Genomic DNA, 19,085 nt, shown 5'->3' with positions numbered 1-19,085 from the left:
GTTCTTATATAAACACTTCGATATTACTAAGTGTTGCTTATGTTCACAAACTGAAACCAAACACTTGATTCTGAATGTAGCGTTGAAAATGAAATACGGTGAATTGACATTTAAATACAAGGGGATCCCATAGTAAGTTTCACAGATTTGTTCTGACTCTTTAGAAAATAACATTTCGTATAATACAAGGTGACAAAACATATTGGATGACACATCCTGTCCTTCCCTTTGGTTTGGAAGCCTTCAATATAAATTTCATTTAGACTTGTGTTGATTCACCCTTTTGAATTAAACTGCCTGGCATTTGCACATAATCTCATTTGCAGAAAAATTATAGAGGGAAAAGAGGAAGTAGAATATTAAACAAAAACAGCCACAAACACATTCATGCCTTTCCAGGAAGTGATCAAATATAGGGCTTGATTTTTTTTGTGGTTTTTTTTTTGTGTTTTTTTTTTTGTTTTTGTTTTTTGTTTCTTTTGTTTTGTTGTGTGTGTGTTTTTATATATATATATATATATTTATATAAGGGTACATCAACTCATTTAAAAACAGAAACAACACTCTCTCCCCCATTTTCAGGCCCTCGATCTTCTCTTCTTAGCACACTGTAGTGGTCACTGTCACGTGACTAGCACACTTCTGGGTCTGGAGTGTATTCTGACGAGCAGTGAATTAAATGTTAAGACAGTTAGACCCGCCCCCACCCCTCCTCAGAGTTTACACATCATGCCGCCATTAGAAGGGTAGAGGTGGGGAATGAGGTGGGACAAGGAAGAGATTCAGGGCTCTGATTGACGGGGCCCTCCTACGAACCAGTGTTCTTCTCATCTTTTTTTTTCCTCCCAAATGGCAATGCTGGCATTCGTGGCACTGCTCTCTGAAGGCCCACGTGGCCCTGCTGATCCTAGGCAGAACCCAAGAGAGGATCCGGTGCTCCTTGTCCCATCGGATAGATTTGTCCAAGCACCCCAAGGAAATGTTAAAAGCAAAACAAAATCAAGAAAAGAAAATAAAACCCATTCTAAAACTAAACTAATGAAGCAAAAAAGGGTTTTCTATCTATACATAAGTCTCTTCTTTAAAAAAATGTAAATTTACAAATTCCAATGACATATAAAACAAAGTCAAAAAATGTAATGGTAAGAGACATGGTAAAACAGGAAGACACTGATGCTACAAAGAAATTGCCAAAAACATATGTACAAGACCCTGTTTTTCCTCGTGTTCTAGAGATTGTAATGCATGTTTTTAACAGCAGCAGTCGAGGATTTAGTTCCAGGCACTGGGCTGCACACTCCGCTCAAGCTCCCAGGGACGGGATGTCCCTTGCTTTTTCTGTCACCAGATCACACTGGATATACTGGTCTCCCTTGGCAACAGCGGCAGGATGGCACTGTTTGTGTGGGCCTCATCTGGATTCTGCTCCCTGCTCGATTTTGTCTGTGGCCGCTGCCCGTTGATGAGTGTCATAGGGATGTTACAATAGGTATGCTGATTTCCTATGGAGGTAAGAGGCAGGGTGCCGGTAGGAGGTACGTCATACTCATAGCTTCGGTAGTAGTGTTTCTGACGCATTTGTGAATGGTACGTGTTGTGAAAGGTGGAACGGAGGTCTGGATGGGCAGTGGCTAGAGCTGTGGAGGTGGCCGCGGCCATGGAGATGGCCGAGACAGTCTGCAGCTCCCCAAAAGGCCCCTGCTCACTAACATCTAAAGCCTGCTCGTGCGTAATGGGTTCTATCCTCTTAAAAGGCATTTCGTACTGTAAACGTTTCCAGAACTTAGAGTTCAACTTGTTGCATTTTGGTCCATGCCATTTAATAACCGTCAGGAGCTTGATGGTGTGCTTGAGGGCTTCCACCTCCTGGTAGTTCATAATGCCTCGGAGTTCACTGCATTCAATGAGTATCACTTTAATTTCTCCAGTGACGAGCATGTTTCGAAGTCTGGTCTCCAGTTCAAAGATGCTCCAGCCCCTTCTGACTACGTAATTTGGGGTCATGACAATAATCAGCCTCTTGCTTTGATCTACACACCTTGCCACATCTTCAATGTATGCTATAAAAGAGAAGAGAGCTTATCAGAATGACCGGATCAAACATCTGCTCCAGAAAGCCCCAGCAGCTTCTCTTTCACACATTACGTGAGAATTGTTGCTTGCTAGGTCATACCTCAGAAGATGAAAACAGCCAATGACCGCACCGAATAGAGTATGGGCTTTGCTTTTCTCGGCGTCAGAAATACCTTTCCTAGGTACAAATCTCCCATTTGTTTTTTCAAATGTCAAGACTCATAAAAGGAGGTGCTTTACAGAATAGTGGAACTAGCTTCTCAGGGGCATCAGTAATTAAGTTTCATAGGAACACATAATGACATTTCTTTTTTGAGAAACTGATACCATTTTTGATGTAGAGAACCACAAGTTAAAATTCTGCCTGAAAATAATGATGACACACAGACAGACAAAAAGAGTATGCACACTCTCAAATGAAAACATTAACTTACTTCCAGTTGGGATTAAATCTCTATCTGGTATGAACAACTTATATCCATAATGTTTTTCAAGCATGTCAGGTAGGATTTCAAGAGCAAAGCGTTCTTCTTCCCCAGTCTCTTGATTCCACTGGTCAGGATCCACTTTGGTGTATGATAAGTATGCATCATAATCTTTATTGTCTGTCAAAAAGATTACAGAGTAAAGCTGAAGTCACTGCTCTCCAAAGAAAACATTAGGACATGAAAACATTCAACTCTTTTAAAAAACAACTCTAAATGCCCTACTTTGGGGAGACCAAAGAAAGAAGCTTCTACAAATTTTCAATAAGAATTCAATGATGTCAAATATTCTGGAATTCATTTGGAGGTATTTTTATTTGTTGGTTTTGTTGTTGTAAAGACAGCAGTAAGAAAATCAACAAAAAGAGCAATGGAATGTTAACTTTTAATATTTTTGATGTATCGGTCATGGAGAAGCTTGACTGCTCATAAAAGGCACTTGGTTCCATAGTATGCTCTTACTCTAAGTAACTGTACATTCAACTAATCCTGTCCTTGGCTATTTTACTTTGTTGAAAAAAGAAAGAAACTGCACCTGGCCTGACCACAGGGGAATGGTATTTTGATTGTGGGCACTGTACTGATTTTTTAATTTCTTTTTTATTGTGTTATGTTAGTCATCATAAAATACATCATTAGTTTTTGATGCAGTGTTCCAAGATTCACTGTTTATGTACAGCAGCCAGTGCTCCATGCAATACGTGCCCTCCTTAATACCTATCACCAGACTCTGCAGGGGAGAAAATAAAATCAAGCATGGAATAATTACTTATCTACTGGGAACCAGTTCTTGGATTTTGGGACTTAGAATATTATTCCACTGAATTATTTTAGAAAACCATATTGTTTTGTTGATCTCCCTTTATCTCACATGTAAAATACTGCCAATATTTTTTTATCATGTTTATCAGTTTGACCATGAGAATAAAACATTACAAAATGAATGAAACTTTGTTCTAAAATCTGTTTCTTTCCATCTTCTTTCCTCTTTTTACATGGAAACTCTTCAAATATTTGATGACTGCTATCATGCATTATCTTGACCTTAATTTTTTTTTAACATTAAACATCCCAAATTTCCTATTTGTTGTTTCTAATGAAAATAAATCATGTATCCTCTGGATAGTCTCTCATTCATCCATTGCCTTTTCAGAATGTCATATCAGGATTCATAATTCACCTCAAATCTAAATTCTACCAATATACAGAGTTTACTAAATATCAATCCTTAGCCCTCTTTTGTACTTCCCGGATGATTGTCAGTGTATTACTTGATTATCAGATCAAGTCGAACTGAAACATCCCTAAATTTCAGAACAAAATGAGCTTTGTATTTGGCACAGAACATTTAAAACTTTGGAGTTATAAAACATCAAAAATAGAGGGATGTCCTTAATTTTTGCTCTGGGTGGCTTTGGGGCACTCCCTTTGACCTGGGGACACTAGAGTTCACTATCAGAGATCCATATAGGTGTGTTCATTTTAGTAGTCTGATAGTCCCCAGCCCTCTACAAGTTATTCTATAGTTAAAACTTGTTAGGGCAAACTCAGAAAACTGTTAACTCTATCTGAAGTTAACATAGGTATACAATAAACCAACAACTAAAAAAAGAGGAAACAAAAAAATGGAAAGAATTCAAACTCAGATCTAAAAAAAAAAAAGAAACAAACAAACTAACTAACAACTCTGCTATAGGCTATCTGAAAGAAAACCTTTAGGTATAGTAGATTTTTTTTTAAAACAGGTTTCAGATTAAAAAAAAGGTTTAGAAAAATAGGAATCATCCCAAACATGCCATACTCTGATATTTGGTATATTCCTTATTCTTCAACCAGGAAATAGCTTTTTATAGATAAAAAGCTATTTTATAAATAAAATATTTTATTAATAAAATATTTTATTTTATATTTAAAATTCAATTTTCACCAGAAACGATAATTGCATTTGCTACAGCAGGTCATACACATATGCCAGCAATCTATAGTGGTACAATTTTGTTGATGTAAACACTTTAGTTGAGTAAGAAATCATAGAAAATAGTACATAATAAAGCTAGGATGTAAGACCAGTTAATATTTAATTAAAGTGTCCATTCATTAGATATTCCCACATGTTATATCTGAGATATAAGACTTCCTTTACAATACCCATCAGTAGCTACCAATCTAGTAGGAGATGTAGACAAGTCAACAGTTTATTTCTAGGGGACAAACATGTTGCTACGACTATTACAGGGGTCATGGGCCAAAGGGAGGACTCCTTAAAACAGAGTGGATTTAGAATAATTTCATGCATATACTATTTTCTTTCTTGGAAGTTGTTTTCTCCCAGTTTGCTACACAGTACTATAACATGCTGAAGTTTGCCCAGATCTGGGAAGTGTAATAACTAGATCCTCATTTTTAGTCCTCTGTCTTCTCTAAGCTTAAAATATTTGAAAAGAGATCAATATGAACACCAATAAGAACAGAGCACATATGACTCAGAAGAGATGCAAACAACTGACCTACTGATACTGATAAGTTTCAGCCTGATACCACCTTTGCTTAATGACACTGTCTGTTCCTCTGCCTCTTTCACGCATGTCTCTCTTCAGCTCAAATGCTTTATTTCTCAAGATGTTTTCTGTGCCTGCTTCATTTTTCTCTCAGCCCACTTTCCCTTAAAAATCTCCTCTTCTGGGGCGCCTGGGTGGCTCAGTGGGTTAAAGCCTCTGCCTTCGACTTAGGTCATGATCCCAGGTCCTGGGATCGAGCCCCACATCAGGCTCTCTGCTCCATGGGGAGCCTGCTTCCTCCTCTCTCTCTGCCTGCCTCTCTGCCTAGTTGTGATTTCTCTCTGTCAAATAAATAAAATATTTTAAAAAAATCTCCTCTTCTCACATGACATTAATAATCACTTCTACATAGCCAACCCCCTAATTTAGATGTGCAGTCCTGTCTTCCTTCTTATGAACTACCAACCATATCCCTCTTTTACCTGTAACCTGGGCCCCTTAATTTGGATGCTCAGCGTGCACCTCATTTTCAACATTCTCACACCATAACAAGCTTTCCATCTCGAGCTCTGTTCTTCACCTTTTATTCCACTTTAATAGCACTATAATTTCACTTCTTTAGTCTCCAAATGTCAAATATATGTTCCACTTATCCTTTTTAATTACTGATAATCTCACAGGCATTCACTGGTAAAAGTCCTTTGGATTCTACTTCCATCCTGGGTCAGGCCCTACTCATTTCTTAGCTGTTATAAGTCTATTTTAGTAGGTCTTCCTCTCTGTTTCTTTCTCCTTCTGGCCCATTCCACATAGAGCTGTAAAATTTATCTTTCCAAATCTCACCACTGATTATTTTATGGTATCCTGGAAAATAATGATGTTTACTCATTGTCAAAGAGCCAGCAGGTAGATCTGTTTCATTGATTTCTTTTGATTTTGAATCTGATATCTTTGACTTGGACATAATCTCTTTTCCCACGTATGGTATTATTGTGCTCACATCTTATATTTTTTATTTGACTACAATATTCTTGACTCAGATATCTCACCAGAGCTTAGTAGATGATCAAACAGATTTGTTGATTAAATAAATGGATAATCTTTCATTTGCATATCACATGACTTACATTTTACAGACAGTGTGGGGATTTTCTCAAGACCTGGGATTATTTTCTAGGAGAAATGGCTTTGGAGATACACACTCCATGCTGCCTGGACTCCTCAAGGAATTACTAGAATCTATGAGGTCAGTGTTTATCAAGTTTCCTTTGGAAGAGTCTTGAACTATAGTTTCTCACTATGACTCAAGGGAAGACCTTAGAGACCTTATAAACTCCTTTGAAAAAGTGGTTTCAGATTTGAGCATGAATGACACCAATTTGGAGGGATTGCTGAAATATAGATTGCTGAGCCCTACCTCCATAGTGTTCCATTCAATAGTTCTAGAGTAAGTTTTTGAATTTGCATTTTTACAAGATTTGTTTATTTGAGAGAGAGAGAGTGTGTGTGTGTGTGTGTGTGTGTACCTACCTGAGCAGGAGAGGCAGAGGGAGGGGAGAGAGATTCTTAAGCAGACTCTGAGCTGAGCACGAAGCCCTACCTAGGCTTGATATCATGACCCCAAGATCATGACCTGAGCCGAAATCCAGAGTCAGACACTTAACCAACTGCACCACCTGTGAGCTCCAACAATTTGCATCTATAGCAAAGTCTCGGGTGAAGCTACTGCTTGTTCAGGGGACTACACTTCGAGAAACTCTGCTCTAGGACAGGGTATAGGCATCCCGAGGGCTCAAGGGCATCAAAGAACTGCCTGCAGCTGCTGGTTAATTGGCCAGAGAATGACAAAACTAATCACTGCTGTGTCAGATCCATGATAAGTGGTGCTGATACTTACAGGGGATGTACTCTAAACAAGAAAGCTGAAAATCCACACTTTCACCAAAAAGGAAGTAGATTCTTGCCTAGAGTAATGTACACATTAACTATATTAAGCTTAAATGAACCTCAGGAATTGGTGCTAAGGCCTCAGTCAGTTTTTATATCATCTGGACAAATTTATAGTAGTAGTTAAGCTGATATCTCTTCGATAAAAAGAAGTTGCTCACATGCAGATTATCTTGGTAGTAAATGTGGCTCAAAAGCCCCTTGTGAGCATCTGCGGCAGCAGCCTCAAATCAATGGAACACTTGATTGATATCTAATTCCTCTCTTTCCCCAGGGTCTATGTCAGAGCAGTAATGGGCTAGGCATTTATCTACTACCAGAAGGAAACTCCTGATTTAAAAGCTATCAGACTGCAAACATCATGCCAGATACCACACTAAATTCAGCAATGTTCTTCGACCCAAAGATCATATATCCAAGTTTTCTTCTATTTTCTCAATTACCAGATAAATATGAATCTTGGGTAACATCTCTTTAATTTTGTTTAATATCTGTAAGTACTTATATTGGTTTAATATTTATAAGAACATATATTGACTTAATATCTTAATGTCTGAGTTTTATATGACTGGAGAAACTCTGAAAAATTGACATTTTTATAACCATAGAAAAAACAGAACTATGCTAAGGTTTTTAAAGAATAAGTCTGTGATCCTTTCAGTTCAACTTAAGTTTATAAATAGCTTAAAGGTGGTTAATCATAACAGGGTAGTACAAGAGTATATTTCTTATTCTAAACTTTATTCTTTAAATTTTATTTTCTGTACTTTAAACCCTCAAATATAATTCTGTTCACTGAAGAGATAGAAAACAGCTGGTGTACATGCTCTTTGCAATAGTTTGCACAAATTCGAACATAGCCATTTATTTACTCTTCCCATGACTTTCAAGTGATTGTGATTGCAATGTTCAACAAAAAATGAAAAATGGGAATGATGTCAGCAAAATGGCCAAAAATAAGACATCTGTGTCTAAATCCCCTCTGCCTACCCAGGGTCCCACACAGTGACCAGACAGATGCTCTCCCAGGGACCTGGTTGGAGCCATATCTGTCCACATACCTGGTGAAAGCCCACTGACTAAAGATCCAACTGTGGACCCTGAAATGTACAATTATACAGGCACTATCCTACTGAGCAGGTACTAGAGGTAGGTCCATAGACCCAGGTACCAGAGGAGATCCTTGCCCATATGAGCCCTTGGTAACAAGCCTGCCGAGCATGAACCTCACTATAGACCCAGAAATAGCTGTACAACTGGCTCAAACGCAGAATGACTGCAACTCTCTACGTAATCCCATTGGGAACAGACAAAAGTATTTTACCTGCTGAAATCATTCTATAAAGACTAAAAGAGGTGTTTGTTCCTTCAAATGTACAGACAATGCAAAGGTACATATATCATGAAGAATCGGGCAAACATTATAATGCCAAAGGAAACTAATGAAGTTCCAGTAACCAACCCCAAAGAAATGGAGATCTACAATTTGTTTGACAGAGAACTCAAAATAATTATCTTAAACAAACTATAGGAACTCAACTATAGAAATCTTGCAGGCCAAGAGGGAATGGGATAAAACATTCACAGTGATGAAAAAAAATGTCAACCAAGAATATAAGACTACTATATTCAGAAAAGAAGTCCTTCAAAATTAAGGAGAAATTAACTCATTCCCAGACAAACAAAAGCTAAGGGAGTTTATCACCACTAGATCTTCCTTACAAGAAATGCTAAAGCAGAAAAAAAAGGAAAGAAAAAGATGTTAAAGGAAAATTATCAAGTTGAAATGAAAGGACATTAAATAAAAACATGAAAACATAAAAATATAAAACTCAATGGTAAAGGTAAATATATCATCAAATTCAGAATACCCTAATACTTCTATCTCTAGTATAAAAGTTCACAAAAATAATACTAAGAATAACTACAATTATTTTTGCTAGTTCTGTGATAATAACAATTGGTATTTTTTTTAAAAGATTTTATTTATTTATTTGACAGACAGAGATCACAAGTAGGTGGAGAGGCAGGCAGAGAGAGAGGTGGAAGCAGGCTCCCTGCTGAGCAGAGAGCCCAAGGCAGGGCTCTATGTGGGGCTGGATGTGGGGCTCCATGCCAGGATCCTGGGATCATGACCTGAACCGAAAGCAGAGGCTTTAAACCACTAAGTCACCCACGCACACCTAACTATTGGTATTTTGTGGGGATTACATTAATTCTATAGATTGCATTGGATAATGTGGACATTTTATCAATATTTGTTCTTTCAGCCCATGAGCATAGAATGTCTTTCTATTTGTGTGTGTTGTTTTTAACTTCTTTCATCAATCTTTTATCGTTTTCAGAGTAAAAGTCTTTCACTTCCTTGGTTAAGTTTATTCCTAAGTATTTTAGTATCTTTGATGTAGTAGTAAGTGGGACTGCTTTCTTAATTTCTCTTTCTGTTGCTTCATTACTGGTGTCTAGAAATGCAATAGAAAAATTATCCTAAAACTCAAATGGAACCACAAAATGCTGCCAAATATCCAAAAGAATCTTGAAAAAGAAAAAGAAAAAGAAGCTGGAGATATCACAATTCCAGATTTTAAGTTATACTACGAAGCTGTAGTAATCAAAACACTATGGTACTTATACAAAAATAGACACATAGATCAATGAACAGGATAAAAAGCCTAGAAACAAACCCATTATATAGTCAATCAATCTTTGACAAAAGAGGCAAGAATGTGCAATGGGAAAAAGACAATCTTTTCAACAAATGGTGCTGGAAAAACTGGACAGCTACATGCAAAAGAACGAAATGGGATAACTTTCTTACGCCATACATAACAATAAGCTCAAAATGGATTAAAGACCTAAATGTGAGATCTGAAACCATAAAAATCCTGGTTAGAGAGAACATGCAGGAATTTGACTGATATAAGCTATAGCAACACTCTTCTACATAGGGCTCCTGAGGCAAGGGAAATAAAAGCAAAAATATTGGGGCATTAAAATAAATGGCTTCTGCACGGCAGAGAAAACAATTAATAAAATGAAAAGACAACCTACAATCTATTGATTGAAAACCAGCAATAAAACTAAAAGACAAACTATAGTGAGTGCAAGAAGATATTTACAAATGACATATCCAGTAGAGGGTTGGTATACAAAATACATAAAGAACTTATACAGCTCAACACCCCCCAAAACAAGTAATCCAACTAAAATACGAGCAGAAGACGGGAACAGACATTTCTCTGACATACTTATGGCCATCAGCACATGACAAGATGTACAACATTGCTCATCAACAAGGAAATGCAAATCAAAAACATGATGAGATATCACCTCATGCCTATCAGAATGCCTTAAATCAACAACACAAGAAACAAGTGTTGGGGAAGAAGTGGAGAAAAAGGAACCCTTGTGCACTGTTGGTAGGAATGTGAAATGCTGCAGCCATTGTGGAAAACAGTACAGAGGTTCCTAAAAAATGTATAGATAGAACTACCCTATGATCCAGTAATTGCACTACTGGGTATTTACCCAAAGAATACAGAAACACTAATTTTAAAGGATATATGCACCTCTACATTTACTACAGCATTATTTACAATAATGAAATTACAAAAGCAGCTCAAGTGTCCATCAATAGATGAATGGATAAAGAAAACATGGTATGTATATATAACGGACTATATCATTTAGCCATAAAAAAGAATTTGCAACACATGGATGGAGCTAGAGAATATAATGTTAAGTGAAATAAGTTCGTCAGAGAAAGACAAATACTCTCATATGTGTAACTTAAGAAACAAAACAAATGAACAAAGGGAAAAGAAAAGAGAGAGAGGAGAGACAAACCAAGAAATAGGCTCTTAACTATAGAGAACAAGTTGATGGTTACCAGAGGGATGGTGAGTGGGGGGAATGGGTGAACTAGGTGATAGCGATTAAAGAATACACTTATGATGAGCACTGAGTGATGTACAGAATTGTTGAACCAGGATACTGTATACCTGAAACTAATATAACACTGTGTTAACTACACTGGAATAAATTAAAATTAAAAATAATAACTACAGCTACAATAATTTCTTAATGGATGCACAATATAAAATATGTAAATTATGACAATTGCATAAATTGTGGGAGGAGGAAAGTAAAAGTGTAGAGTTCTTTATGCAATTGAAGGTAAGTTTCATCAACTTAAAATAGTCTATCTATTAGATGTTTCCTGTAAACCTCATGGTATCCACAAAGAAGAAACCTGTAATAAATACACAGAGGTTAAAGAAAAAGGAATTAAAGTGTACAAGTTAAAGAAAAATCACAAAGGAGGACAACAAGAGAGGAAGAAGGGGAAAAAGGAAAAACAAAACCCCCCCCAAAAAAAAACAGAAAATAACAAACGAAGTGACAATAATAAGTACTTACCTATCAATAATTACTTTTCTTTTTTAAGATTTTGTTTATTTATTTGAGAGGGAGAAACACAGTGAGAGAGGGAACACAAGCAGGGCGAGTGGGAGAGGGAGAAGTGGGAGAAGCAGGCTTCCCAGGGGAGCGGCATGGGGGCTCCATCCCACGACAATGGGATCATGACCTGAGCAGAAGGCAGACACTTAATGATGGAGCCACCCAGGTGCCCCCTCAATAATCTCTTTAAACACAAATGAACTAAATTCTCCAACCAACAAAGAGTGGCTGACGAGATCAAAAAATAAGATTTGACAATATGCTGCTTACGAGAGATTCACTTTATCTTTAAAGACACACATAGGCTGAAAGTGAAAGAATGGAAAAAGATATTCCTGCAGGTGGCAACTAAAAGAAAATAGGAGTGGCTATATTTATATCACATACAATAGATTTGCAGTGAAAATTGGTTACAAGGGACAAAGAAGCTTACTCCATATTATTCGTGATAAAGGGGTCAATTCATCAAGTGGATATAACAACTGTACATAGATGTGCACCCAATACAGGAGTACCTAAATATGCAAATATTAACAGAACTGAGGGGAAAATAGCGAAAAATATAATGATATTAGCAGGTTACAATACTCCACTTTCAATACAGATAGATCATTGAGATAAAAAGAAATTGAAAAGAAAGAGTAGATTTAAAGAATATTACCTTACACCAGTTAGAATGGCAAATATTAACAAGACAAGAAACAACAAATGTTGGAGAGGATGTGGAGAAAGGGGAACCCTCTTACACTGTTGGTAGGAATGGAAGTTGGTGCAGCCATTTTGGAAAACAGTGTGGAGGTTCTTCAAAAAATTAAAAACAGAGGTACCCTATGACCCAGCAATTGCACTACTGGGTACTTAGACAAAGATACAGATGTAGTGAAAAGAAGGGCCATATGCACCACAGTGTAGAAAGGATGACTATCCAACTTTTGCATTAACATGGATGGGACTGGAGGAGATTATGCTGAGTGAAATAAGTCAAGCAGAGAAAGTCAATTATCATATGGTTTCACTTACTTGTAGAACATAAGGAATATCATGGAGGACATTAGGAGAAGGAAGGGAAAAATGAAGGGGGCATAAATCAGAGGGGGAGATGAACCATGAGAGACTGTGGACTCCAAGAAACTGAGTGTTTTAGAGTGGAAGGGGGTAGGGGGATGGGTTGGCCCAGTGATAGGTATCAAGGAGTGCACGTATGTGTTATATGTAAATGCATGGAGCACTGGGTGTCATACGTAAACAACAAATCTTAGAACACTACATCAAAAACTGATGTACTGTATGGTGACTAATATAACATTAAAAAACAAGAATACTATAGACCAAATGGACCTAACAGACATGTACAGAACATCCAGGGAAAAGTAGCAAAACACACATTCTTCTCAAGCATGAATGAACATTCTTTAGGATAGATGGTAGGTTGGGCCACAAAATCATTATCAATTTTCTTTTTCTGACCACAGTGGTTTGGGAGAATATGGAAAAATTCACAAATCTGTGGATATTACATGACACACTCTTGAACAAGTGATGGGTCAAAGAAGAAAGCAAAAGAGAAATCAGAAAATATCTTGAGAGAAACAAAAATGGAAACACAACACAATGAAAATTGAGATGAAACAAAGCAGTTCCAAGAGAAAAATTTATAGTGATAAATGCCCAAATCTGATAGAAAAGAAAGATCTCAAGTAAATATACCTTAAGGAATTAGAAAAAGAAAGATAATCTGAGCCCCAAGTTAGTAGAAGACAGAAATAATAAAGATTAGAACAGAAATAAATGAAATGTAGAATACAGAGATAATAGAAAAAAATCAGAGAAATGAAAATTTGGGTTTTTTTTTTTATTAAAGATTTTTATTTATTTATTTGACAGAGAGAAATCACAACAAGGCAGAGAGGCAGACAGAGAGAGTGAGAGGGAAGCAGGCTCCCCGCTGAGCAGAGAGCCCAATGCGGGACTCGATCCCAGGACTCTGAGATCATGACCTGAGCCGAAGGCAGAGGCTTAACCCACTGAGCCACCCAGGCGCCCCGAAAATTTGGGTTTTTAAAAAGATAAACAAAATTGACAACCTTTAGCTAGATGAACCAAGAAAATAAGAAAAATTAAATAAACATAATTATAAATGAGAGAGGCAACATAACAACTGGCACCACAGAAATACAAAGGATCATAAGAGGCTACTATAAACAATTATATGCCAACAAATTAGATAACCTAGAAGAAACACATAAACTCCTAGAAACATACAACTTTCCAAGACTGAACTGTGAAGAAATAGAAAATCTGAACAGACCAATAACTAAGGAAATTAGAGCATTAATCAGAAAACTGTCAACAAAGACAAGCCTACACCCAGATGGTTTCTCTGGTGAATTCTACCAAATATTTAAAGAAGAAATAATGCCAAGCCTTCAGGGGGAGCAGCAGGCAGAGAAAGGGAGAAGCAGGCCCCCCGCTGAACAAGGAGCCTGATGTGGGGCTCGGTCCCAGGACCCTGGCATCATGACCTGAGATGAGGGCAGACGCTTAACCGACTGAGCCACCCAAGTACTCCAAGCCCATACTTCTTATGAATATAGATACAAAAATTCTCAACAAAATACTAGAAAACCAAATTAAGTAGCACATTAAAAGGATAATACGGCATGGTCAGTGAGATTTATTCCTGGGATGCAAGGATAGAGCAACATATGCAAATCAATAAGCATGACATTCCACATTAATAGGATCATGGACACAAATCATAAAATCTTATAAATAGATTCAGAAAATTATTTTGACAAAAAAATTATAATTTCATTATAACAGTTCTCAGCAAACTGAGTATGAAGAACCATACCTCAACATAATAAAGGCCATATATGACAAACCCACAGTTAAGATCATACTCAATGAAAGCTGAAGGATTTCCTTCTAAATTCAAGAACAAGGTAAGGGTGCCCACTCTCTCCACTCCCATTCAACACAATAATGGCAGTTCTAGCTACAGCAATTAAGCAAAGAAATAAAAGGCACTTAAGTAGGAAATAAAGAAGTAAATTTTTTTCTTTGCAGATGACATGATTTTACATATAATAAAACCTTAAGATTCCACCAAACTCAAACTTGAGCTATTCAACAAACTCAATAAAGTTTCAGGATACAAAGCCAACATATAAAAACCTGTAGCATTTTTATACAATAACAACAAATAATCCATTAAAAAAAACAAAGAAAATAATTCCATTTATAATAGCATAAAAATAATAAAATACTGAGGAATAAATTTAAATAAGAGGTGAAAGATCTATACATTGAAAACTACAAGACATTAATGAAAGAAACTGAAGACATAAAAGAAAAGGTACCCCATGTTCATGGATCAGAATAATTAATATTATTAAAATGTCCATACTACTCAAAGCCACCTATAGATTCAATATAACCCCTATCAAAATTCCAAGGACATTTTTCAGAGATATAGAAGAAACCATCCTAAAATTCATATGGAACTTAAAAAGACCCTGAAAACTAAAATTAACAAGTCAGAAAACAATAGATGTTGGTGAGGATGTGGGGAGAGGGGAAACCTCTTACACTGTTGGTGGGAATGCAAAGCTGGTACAGCCACTCTGGAAAACAGATGGAAGATCTTCAAAAAGTTAAAAATAGAGCTACCTTATGACCCAGCAATTGCACTACTATGTATTTACCCAAAGTAATTTGAAAGGGCATACACCCCAATGTTTATAGCAGCATTGTCCTCAATAGCCAAACTATGGAAAGAGCCCAGATGTCTGTCCATTGACAGATGAATGGATAAAGAAGATGTGGTCTATATACATATATATGTATATATACATATATACACACAGATATATAGTGGAATATTTCTCAGCCATCAAAAAGACTGACATCTGGGGCGCCTGGGTGGCTCAGTGGGTTAAAGCCTCTGCCTTTCTCTCAGGTCATGATCCCAGGGTCCTGGGATCGAGCCCTGCATCGGGCTCTCTGCTTGGCAGGGAGCCTGCTTCCTCCTCTCTCTCTCTCTGCCTGCCTCTCTCCCTACTTGTGATCTCTATCTGTCAAATAAATAAATAAAATCTTAAAAAAAAAAAGACTGACATCTTACCATTTGCCATGACATGGATAGAACCATAGGGTATTTTGCTAAGTGACATAAGTCAGTCAGAGAAAGACAAATATCATATGATTTCACTCATACGTGGAATTTAAGAGACAAAACCCATGAACATAGGAGAAGGGAGGGAAAATAAAAGAAGACAAAATCAGAGGGGGAGAAAAACCCTAAGAGGCTCTTAACTCTCTGAAACAAACTGAGGGTTGCTGAAGGGGAGGTGGGTGGGGGGATGGGTAATTGGGTAATGGGCATTAAGGAAGGGACTTGATGTAATGAGCACTGCATGTTATATGCAACTGATGAATCACTAAACTCTACCTCTGAAACTAAAAAAAGGACCCTGAATAGCAAAAGTAATCTTGAAAGAGAGGAGCCCAGCTGGAGGCATCATACTTTCTGAATGCAAACTATACTACAAAGTTACATAAGAAAAAGCAGTATGGTGGTAGCATAAATACAGATACACAGACCATTAGAACAAAACTGAGAGTACAAAAATACACCTATGCATATACAGAAAACTAGTATTTGACAAGGGGGCTAAGAATAATCACTGGGGAAAGGATAATATTTTTAATAAAAGGTTCTGGGGAAACTGGATATCCACATGAGAAAGAATGAAGTTGGACCTGTCTTATACCATTCACAAACTTTTTAAAGATTTTATTTATTTATTTCAGAGAGCACGAGCACAAGCAGGGAGAGGGGCAGACGGAGAGGGAGAAGTAGGTTCCCCGCTGAGCCAAAGGCAGAAGCCTAACTGACTGAGTCACCCAGGCACCCCTACCCACCCTCCATAAATTTTTTTTTAAAGATTTATTTATTTGACAGACAGAGATCACAAGTAGGCAGAGAGGCAGGCAGAGAGAGAGGAAGAGAAGCAGGCCTCCTGCTGAGCAGAGAGCCCGATGCAGGGCTCGATCCCAGGACCCTGGGATCATGACCTGAGCTGAAAGCAGAGGCTTTAACCCACTGAGCCATCCAGTCGCCCCCCCCCATAAATTTTAACTTGAAATGGATTTAAGACTTAAATGTAAGACCTGCAATCATAAATTTCCTGCAATAAAACATAGGGAAAAGCTCTTTGACCCTGGTCCTGGCAATGATTCTTTGGAGATGATGCAAGAAGCAAAAGCAACAAAAGCAAAAATAAACCAGTGGAACAACGTCAAACAAAAAAGCTTCTGCACAACAGATGAAACAATCAAGAAAATGAAGAGGCCATATATGGAATGGGAGAAAATATCTGAAAACCATATATCAGATAAGGGGAGGGTTAATATTCAAAATATATAAGGAACTCATATAACTCAACATCAAAACGATTAATAATCCAATAAAAAATGGCAGAAGACCCAAACAGACATTTTTCCAAAGACATACAAATGGCCAATATATATGTGAAAAGATGCTCAACATCACTAACCATCAAGGAAATGCAAATCAAAACCACAATGAGATCTCACCTCACACCTGTTAGGATAGCTATTATCAAAAAATGAGAGATAACACGTGTTGGCAAGGATGTAGAAAAAAAGAACTCTTGCACCGTGCTGGTGAGGATGTAAATTGGTACAGCTACTATGGAAAACAGTATGAAGTTTCCTCAAAAAATCAGAAATAGAACTACCATATGATCCAAGAATTACACTTCTGGGTATATGTCTAAAGGAAATAAAATCACTATCACAAAGGGGTACCTGTACCCCAACGCTCCTTGCAGCATTATTCACAATAGCTAAGACATGGCAACAACCTAAGTGTCCATCAATGGACAAATGGATAAAGAAAACGTGGTTGATATATACAACAGAATACTATTCAGCCATAAAAATGAAGGGAATCTTGCCATCTGTAACAACTTAGATTTAAAGGCATTATGCTAACTGAAGTAAGTCAGACAAAGAAAGACAAATACTATATGATCTCACTTACATGTGGAATAGAAACAGCTGAACTTAGAAACAGAATAGAATGGGGTTGCTAGGTGCTGTGGAGTAGGGGAAAGAGAGTGATGTTGGTCAAGGGGTACAAACTTTCAGCTATAAGATAAAAAATTCTGGGGATATAATATATCAAATGGTGACTATAGTTAACAATACTATATTTTATATACTCAAAAGCTACTGAGAGATTAGCTCTTAAATGTTGCTACAAAAAATAGCAGTTATGTGAGGTGATAGGTATGTTAACATTGTAGCAATCATTTCACAATATATACATCTCTCTATATATCTATATCTATAGCTATATCTATATCACATTGTGTACCTTAAATTTACATAATTTCTACTATAACTCAATAAATCTGGGGGAATCATATAATATAATAAACCAAAAACCCAGCAAGACCTATCAATCAGCTAGTAACTTTGTTACTTGAAGTCAACCATCTGGTCCAGTAGAATTTTCCCCTCCCATTGACTGAATTAACCACAATATTTTTATTAAAAGATACATTTGAGGGGGGAAAAGGAAGTTTGGACTCTGAAGAGTTAAGAAATAAAACTGTGAATTTAAGATACCATTTAAGAAAACCGTGATGAGAAAAAGAAAATATGAAACTATCAGGAATGAAAAAGTAGTTTGGAAAAGTGATAAATATTTTTCTTTATGACATATGAAAGAACATTAGTCAATGCTCCTTAGGAGTACTGAGAAGCCAAAGGATTCATGGATTTTTTTAGAACAATGAAACCTTTAAGAAAATGTAGATTGGAGAGGTGCCTGTGTGGCTCAGTCAGTTAAGCATCCGACTCTGTTTTGACTGAGGTCATGATCTTGGGGTTCTGATATTGAGCCCTGCCTCAAGCTCCACGCTAAGCATGGAGCCTGCTTGTGATTCTCTCTCTCCTCTCCCTCTACCCCTCCCCTTTGCTAATGTTTTCACATGCTCTCTCTCTCTCTCACACACACTCAAATAAATAAATAAATAAAATCTTAAAAAAAGAAAATGCAGATTGGTGATTCTATTCTCAAGATGAAGGTGGTGGTTATATTGGATCTGGGCTAGGAAAAAGACTTACTAATAATATAAATGGCTTGAGATTGACATTTGGGTGTTTGGGAGTTTTTCACCTTTAAATACCTATTGAACAGCTGTCAGATGTTATTGGCAGCTGGCCATTTAGAAAAATTGTTCCAAATATTTTTAACTTTCATATGTGAAACTGACTAGTCAAAGAGGCCATCATTCAGCAAATGGGTTACCAAAGGAGGCTTGAGGAGGGCTTAATGATGAATAATGTGTTTTAAGCTAAAAGGTGATTTTTGGGTTGCCTTGGTGGCTTGGTTGGTTAAGTATCTGACTCATGGTTTCAGCACAGGTCATGATCTCAGGGTCATGGGATTCAGCCTTGCAACCAGCTCTGAGCTCAGTGTGGAGTCTGCTTGGGATTCTCTCCCTCTCATCCCTCTCTAACCCTCCCCCCTACACATGCTCTCTCTCACTCTCTCTCCAAAATAAATAAATAAACAAAATCTAAA

At 37.2% G+C, this 19,085-nt stretch overlaps 1 protein-coding gene across 1 annotated transcript in view; it reads right to left on the bottom strand.

The window, feature by feature from the left end:
• Positions 1-1,341: 1,341 nt before the first annotated feature.
• IL1RAPL1 (interleukin 1 receptor accessory protein like 1) overlaps positions 1,342-19,085 on the bottom strand; it is a 1,490,530-nt gene continuing 1,472,786 nt past the window's right edge. The window contains exons 10-11 of the mRNA XM_045995419.1: positions 2,508-2,678; positions 1,342-2,060 (exon numbers count right to left, since the gene is read on the bottom strand). Coding sequence (XP_045851375.1) covers positions 1,342-2,060; positions 2,508-2,678 — 890 coding nt within the window. The remainder of the gene's footprint in view (positions 2,061-2,507; positions 2,679-19,085) is intronic.

The sequence above is a fragment of the Meles meles genome, chromosome X (genome assembly GCF_922984935.1).
Source record: "Meles meles chromosome X, mMelMel3.1 paternal haplotype, whole genome shotgun sequence".
Lineage (NCBI taxonomy): Eukaryota > Metazoa > Chordata > Mammalia > Carnivora > Mustelidae > Meles > Meles meles.
The sequence above is the reverse complement of the archived record's forward strand: the minus strand, read 5'-3'. Positions and strand labels throughout refer to the sequence as shown.